This window comes from Haliotis rufescens, unplaced genomic scaffold, assembly GCF_023055435.1.
Source record: "Haliotis rufescens isolate VD_foot unplaced genomic scaffold, xgHalRufe1.0.p SCAF_20, whole genome shotgun sequence".
Classification (NCBI taxonomy): Eukaryota; Metazoa; Mollusca; class Gastropoda; order Lepetellida; family Haliotidae; genus Haliotis; species Haliotis rufescens.
The window spans coordinates 6162359-6170226 of NW_025963891.1; the positions used below are offsets into that span (position 1 = coordinate 6162359).

Sequence of the window (7868 nt, forward strand, 5' to 3'; positions counted from 1 at the left end):
GATCACAGTAGGTCGGGTTACGAACTCGGTATAGCGAGATGCGGCCTCTAATACATATGTTAACCCGTGACCTGTCAGGTTAGTCAGAGATTAAGCCATACACAATAATGTAATACATCTTTATAAAAATAAAAAATAAAACTGTGTCTAAGTAATAAATATATTAAGTAATAAAAATATTAAATCTATCTAAGTAAATATAAAATATATCTAAGAAATAAATATGTTACTTAGTTCGATAAACTGGTTTCCTGAAGCCATACACTGGTTTCTTGAAACACGGATATTTTACGTGAAATGAGATGACAATGTAACAATAAATACTTTGGCGCACGTATAAAATATATTTTCGTCCTTCGTTTTCGGATCTCGTATATCACTTATTGCACTTAAATGTACTTCGCAGCATAATAATGATCCCCTAGTACCCATCACACTACCGTGTATCCCCTGTACAGAGAGAGTGCCATATTTGTATACAGTACCTTGAACCCCTGCAGACACCAGCGCCCCGACAACCACCGCCGTGAACAGTGACTTGACGTCCATCTTGCATGAAGACCAGAGACAACTGGGATCTCCGGACGAGCCCTGCCACCGAGTTTTACATCTGGACATGTCGGATTCTTTCGTTACATTACTGACTCCAGGTGAACAGAGCTTATTTCATGACTTACCTGGCTTTATGACTCTCACAACCCTGCATCACTTCAACAACGCCAGGCCTGCATGAGAGGTTTTGTTGCTCACCGACAATAAAACAGCCGTGAAAGGATAATCAAAGCGCGATGATATTGTCACATTTATACTTCTATATGTGTGGTTATAAAACTACTTAATAGTTTTAATTTCAACATCAACAAAACTCCAACTATCTCGCAAGGTGTTTCTTCGAACTGTAATTTACTAATTACCATAACCGTATTTCCTCCATTAGACGCCGTGTCTCCAATACACACCTACTACAAGCAGACGCCGGATCAGACGCCCTGTCCAAAAACATAGAAGCCGTATCTCTATTAGACGCCAGATGTCTGACAGAGGCCGGGTCCATCATTTTGTGAAATTAATACCTTTTACATAAGCATACGGCATGTAATGCTCTATTTGTATGACTCTAGAATTTGGGAATCGGTTAGGTAGTGAGTTGCCACTGTTCCAGCATTAGACAGTATAGACGTCCATGTGAAGAGCTTGCGCGACATAAATAGACACCAGGGTGTCTAACAGAGGAAATACGGTACCAACAAGTCTGTGTCTGGTTGGTTTACGCACTAGTGGGTGGTACTCTGTGCAGGAGACATATTTCTCATGGGATGCTCCTCTCCCTGTGCGACACTCTCCGCACCAGTGGTAACTCCCGTATTTGTAGCCCAGTTTTGTCATCTTTGTTGCTGTGGGAAACTGTTTAATTGTATCCAAGGTTCCCCTGTCCCGTGCAACGTGCTTGCCGCACTATGGATATGCTTAGATATTGCCCTTTTAGCAAATACTGATGTTATTTCACATTCCAAGAGACTTGTATGCTTTCTTCACAAACAAGTCGATTCATCTGACATCAAAATATTGTAGGCACATCGCTGATTACCTGAAATAATAAATCAGGGATTCGGGAAAAGAAGGCAATGCAATTAGGATTTTTTAAGTGTTTTAATCTGTTCAAACTTTCGATGTTATGTACAAAATGGAATAAAGTACGATTTAGCCACATTTTCAAAACCAGGATGTTGTACTGTGTAATGGAGGCATCAATACAGGCCAAAGACTCCATGCAAACACTCACCCTCTGCACAGAACTATAACAATCACAATAACATTAAAAAGTAATAATAACAACAGTATTATTTTATATTAAAATGAATACTTTTAATAGTATCATTATATATTTAGATCTATATTAATCTAAACATTCGGTAATATCCACGTCTATATTCGTTGAATAATCAGACTAAAAATAGTCATACTCGGTGACATTGTTGATCGTATGTCATCGTACACCGACGGCGATGGTTGTTGCTCGTGATATCAATCACTGGATTATCCGACCGCAGTCATACAGCTGGAATACTGATGACTGTGGAATTCAACACATTCTACTTGCTCAAAAAATGCTGAATATTTTAACACACATAGAGCCTAAGAGGTATATGTGCCTGGACATGTTTCTTGAAGTAGCCAGTGAGAAAAAAGTGAAATGAAACACTGAAAAGGTCGTGGTGTGAAGTAGAAATGGTACATTTGCATGCATTGAGTAGATCAGTCTCACCATGGAGCTGTTTAAGATAGTTTCTCTTTCGTAACATAAATAAAAGTGATGTCAGTAAACAATGGCATAGCATCACCGTAGTCAAGAGTGGTCGTTCTTTCACCTATCCCGCTTTTGCAGTGTTAGAAATGCAGACTCTGTATTACGTCGGTTAATTTGAGGCGCTGTAAGGAGTACAACTGTTTCACACAGAGTTATCGTCGGAAACTTCCGGTTCGTTCTTCTCGCCATTTTGTAGAACGTCCATTGAAGGTCAGAGATAGTAGTAGAGGTTTGCTTATTTGTGTACCTAAATAGCAACGAAAAGTGTATTGGATATTTTCACCTGAAGTTATTTGTGGATGTAGTTTTAATTTTTATGTTATAATTTGTCATTTTGGCATCTTCTTCATATTCTCTTATCTGAAAGACGGGAGTCAAAGTCATGAATCCGACATGTGTTGCAGAGAGCAGTGCACGTTTCTAAGGAAATGATTATTTACTCATGCATTAAATGCAAAACTTACACCAGGTCGACTTGTGTTGATGAGTAGAGGCGCGATACATGCTAGAAGGCGTCATTTAACTGACAGCTGCTAGTAAAGCGTTTGTCCGTGATGATCAATGTCAAACGGGTAGATATTACGTACGAGGTTGTTATTTGAGTTTAGGGGGCATTATTGTTTTCATGCATCTGGTTTGAGGCTGTGGTTACGTAAGGCGAGTACACAATTTGGCGAGAGAGTGTAAACTGTTTATTCCCTCTAATATGTCTAATCAGGTGTTATTGAAAGGAAAGAGAAAGGACACCTCCCCTGTCAAACTTTTACCTGTTTGCCTTGCGGAAATGATATTTAATTTCTATTATGTATTTCCGGTCAGTTTTGTCATGTTGGTAGGCAATGCCATCATATAATCTTTCTGTTGCTAAGGGGAGATTTGAGAAAAATTCCTATCAATCTCCACTTGATTCATCCCACCCCACCCCCAAAATGTCGGGGTTACCAATATTCTTCTACTGAACATAGTTTTTCATTTTTCATTTTTTTTTATGATTGAAAGTATTGGCTTGTGCAGTGATTTATGACTATGAATAACCCATTGCTAAAAATAACTGAGATAATGGTGGGGAGTTACCTGCCCTTTAACCATTGTGGTCAGTGACGACCTTGTGAAAAATGGGGAACTTGAACAGACTGCACTAATATAGAATATGAGCGTTTACTTGCTAAGTTTTCATGTTTATTACCTTTTAGTTGTTTTTACACTATGTTTTTTTGTTTCAGGTCAATGTCGAATGCCATCATGTCGGATGAGAAGTATAATCTTTGGACTGCTCCCTTTGATGCTAGGTTCCCCAACCAGAACCAAACTAGGTGGGTATTTGCACGGTCACAGTACTGAGTTTGTAACTCTGACTAGTTGAATTAAAACCTCCCATAGAGGTGCTTTGTGATATGAAGGGGTGTGTTAAAATATGTCTGACAAATCAAAAGCAGTTCAGAATGTAGTTTACCATCATCATGTTCTTCTTTTGGAAACTGACTGTCTCCGTGGTCTAGTGGTAGAGTATCCACCCAGACAGTGGAAGGTTCAGGGTTCGATTCCCAGCTGCGTTATACCAAAAGACGTTAAAAGATGGTACTTGTTTTTACCGTCTGGCGTTTGGCATTAAGAGAGTAAAACAAGGACTGGAGGACTAGGAGTCAGTATACTGTGACTGAGTGTGGTATTGATGTTAAACTGCAGCATGGTATCTCAGTAGGATAGCACTATAAAATAGGCATTAGTCTGGACTAGTGCAAGCAGCCACACACACACATGTGCATGTGCGCTTTATAAGTGCAATTATCTTGGATGTGACGTTAAGCCATATTTCACCTCATCTCTTATGGAGACTCGGGCACGGGTAGCCTACTCGTCTAAGGCACCGCAACTTGCTCTTCAGAGTTGTGTACCTTGGGTGCACCAGAAACCTATGATCATGGGTTTGAGTCCCAATTGGCCCGGATTATGTTTGTTGAGTTGATCATATCGAGTTGTCATGTTATGGGGCATGTGTGAGATTGATATCTTTTGTTGTATTAACTTGTAATGAGATTGACATGTGATGTCTTATTGCAGGAATTGCTGGCAAAACTATGTAGATTTCCACCGATGCCACAAGATCAAGGGTGAGGACTATGCACCATGTGACTACTTCAAGAAGGTCTACCAGACAATGTGCCCTTCTAGATGGGTAAGATTCATCATGTCTTTCAAGCGCCTTTTGGAAGCCACAACACGTTGTGTTCCAATGTAGTTCTGCTGCAAGACCCCATGGGGATTAGAATCCCACAAACCTATGCTTGTTAAAAGAGGTGACTTAATGGATCAGCTGGTCAGACTAGGTTGATTGCATATCATTGTACCTTGACCACATGGATCGTTGATCATAATATCAATCATTGGATCACTAGAAAGGCCCAGACTTGATTATTTACAGGAAGCCATTGGAAAGCTAGAATATTGCTGAGTGCAGCTTAAACAACAAACACTATTTGTTGCAAAGGGTGCAAAAAAATATTGGTGTGATGGATAGGTGTGTATTCATTTACTCATTCATTAGTAGTCACCAGATCTTTTAAAATATGCTATGGATTGAGAATTGTGAAATTGATTATTGTTATCTGTAAATATGCACAGGGGAGACTCTTCCGCATATACACAAATTTTTGTGACTACAAATTTGTCAAAAACCAGATGGCTTCCCCCATAAAGCTCCACTGCAAAGAAGTTTCACCTGAAAAGGAAATTATTTTTATCCCTGTATACAGAGATATATTCCAACCTGAAACTAATGATTTAAGAACAAGGTTTGTAAGGATTTGAAAGACAATTTGGATGTTCTAAAAAAAGCATTGGTTTTATCATTATGATTATGGCAGTCAAAATTCACAGGGATGCAAATCTTTATTCTTGTATATAATCTATAGCCAGGAAAACTGTTACTACTGATTCACAAGCAAGTATGTTGTGTCAATGAAACATTTTTAAACGTTACGTTCAGAACATAACCTTGAATTTACCTTTGTTACCTGCTCCATTTATGTTTGTGAACAGTTTTTGAGAAAATATCCAAAATGTCCGCCTTTCAGAATAATGCCTGATTAAATCAGCTATTGACTGATACCTTCTTTTGTGGGGATTTTGGGCAGGTACGTCCCAAGTACTTTCTTGTGGAAAGAGTCGACTACTGAGCATAAGTAACTACTGGTGTGTCTGGCCCAGAACACCTTGTTTTTGTTTTTTTAACACTGCACTCAGCTATATGACAGCAGTCTGTAAATAATTGAGTATGGACCAGACAATCCAATAATTGACATCATAAGCATTGGTCTATGCAATTTGGATACAATGACAATTGACATGCATCAACTGAGTCAGCGAGTCTGACCACCTGTTAGGCGCATCTTACGACAAGCATGGGTTGCTGAAGAGTCAGAAGACCAATTCTAACCTTGATCTTCACGGGTCCCCACGCCGCCATGATGCATCTGGACCATTGATAACTGCAATGTAAAACCATCTTCCTTCTCATTCACTTCCTTTCACGGGAATAGGACTGATTCTGGAGTAGCAGTGCCATATTTGGTCTGAAGGTCATGTTATGTTCAAATTGGAAGCAGTTGTGTAGTTTGAGTAGTAAGGTCAAATTTCTTTGTAAAACATTTTTGGATACAGAATGATGCATGATTTGTGACCTTATTAATGTGATGGGGGTTTTGGAATACTTAAAAGTTAACTTCTATTTTTGTTTCAGACTGACAAGTGGGATGACCAGAGAGCTAATGGTTCGTTCGCAGGCAAGATTTAACCAAGGGAACATCTAGGTCAATACCCCATCATTGTGTGTACACACACAAGCGTTTCCAGCTGTTTAAGAAGCTAATGTTGTTCAGGATATGTGGATATGAATGTCATAGTGTGTTGAGAGATATTTAAATAACAAAATATTTTAGTTCTTATCTGGCCACTGGAATTCTTGATACAGGCCATCACGTGACATCAATTGTGTATATGGATGGTGTCAATAAAAAATTTCCAGTGTATTCAGTGTTCTGTCTTGTATGAATATGTTAAACAGGGACAAATAATACTTGTGCACCTAGTATTAAGTAATGACAGAAATAGACAAACTGGATGTTTGCTGCCCAATGCTGGTTTTATTATTTACAAAGTTGGCATTGAAAACCTTTGAGAGATGACCTCGTTCTGACATGAAAGAACAAGAATAGTAAGTATTTCACTGGGTAGTTTACAGACGTTTTACAGTCTCCAACAGTAGTTGTCCAAAATTCTCTCTAAAGAAATGCTCTCATACTGTGAACGGCAGCCATATTGAAAAAGCTATTTCAGTCATTTTAGTGTTATGTGTTTAGTCAGTTGTTGGCGTCAACACACACACACACAGTCTGTTATTTTTACATTTTCTATCTATTTGCCTTGTTCAGACCATGCTCTTCTGTTCTCTCAAATTGCATGTTTGCCTCTGTAAACTACTTGACAGACTGAGGGAGCTCTTTTAGGCCTATCTGTGTTGGACATATTTGAATGTCAACGCTATCAGAACTTTTGTTCAGAGGCTGTTTTCACTACATATCCAAGTGAGCTACAGTGCCAATATTTTTCTGTGATAAATCCTGGTCTTATTTTAAATGAAATTGGTCCAATATAAAAGTTATGTATGCATTATTTGTGAAGCTCGTTGCGTCAGTCCTACAGATTAGTATCGTGTATGCATTATTTTTATGAACAATGACCTTTATGGGTTTGCAATAGAATATAAATAATTATAGCTAAAATGGATAGAATTATCATTAAACCGCCTGCATGTTATGACAAATGAGCGGGCCATTGTAACTTGATAATGCCCTCATATTGCTTGATGGGCCATTATCACGCCCGTTGTTAGGTGACGTCATAGGATAGGGATAGGTGACATCATCTGGTTTGTTCTATGACGTTTCCATATTTGTAAAAGTGGGTCAGTGATATTCGTGTTGATTGCAGTAAATGTTTCAAAACTGATATTGTTGTTTCTTTTTATTTGATAACAAATTCCACCCATCCATCCTTCGTCGGGCAGTTAATGGAAGACCTCGGGCTTCTGCAAATGATAATGCCCTGAAAAATAGCGTTACGCATATATTAGTGCTTTTTGGTGTTCATTTTTTACGACTTTCATTTTTAGTGCCGATGGATCTGTCTACTTTTAGAATAAGAATCGTACAAACCTTGTTCTGTTATCACATGTTCATCTTCGTCTCTCGCATTTGATTGACATAATTATCTAACTGACCACAAGCGTTACATAACTGAATTATTTGTCTAAATAACAAGAGTAAACACATTCAGCTCATGTCCTGATCATCTGATTGCAGAGTGACGTCACATGAAGGGGACTCTATCTATGCATATTGTCACCTGTGATGAAAACCATTTTAATATTTCTGTAATGACTTCCTTGCAAAGTTTTAACAAGCGTATAGTTGACAAAGTCATCTATATCCCCTGCCCATTTTAACACGTTATGGTCCAAAACCAAGTAAATGACCCAACATTTATCTTAGCCCATGTCAAA

At 38.5% G+C, this 7868-nt stretch overlaps 1 protein-coding gene across 2 annotated transcripts; it reads left to right on the forward strand.

Moving 5' to 3' along the window:
• The first annotated feature begins 2370 nt into the window (after positions 1-2370).
• On the forward strand, positions 2371-6336 carry LOC124150430 (cytochrome c oxidase subunit 6B1-like). Of its 2 annotated transcripts, none has more exons than XM_046522459.2 (4): positions 2371-2518; positions 3532-3621; positions 4370-4484; positions 6048-6336. In XM_046522459.2, exons 2-4 carry the CDS (start codon positions 3536-3538, stop codon positions 6099-6101), a joined length of 255 nt encoding a protein of 84 aa, XP_046378415.1. In that variant the 5' UTR covers positions 2371-2518; positions 3532-3535; the 3' UTR covers positions 6102-6336. The 2 variants fall into 2 exon arrangements, with proteins under 2 accessions (XP_046378415.1, XP_046378416.1); XM_046522460.2 differs by having other exon boundaries at positions 2471-2537.
• The last annotated feature ends 1532 nt before the right edge of the window (positions 6337-7868 follow it).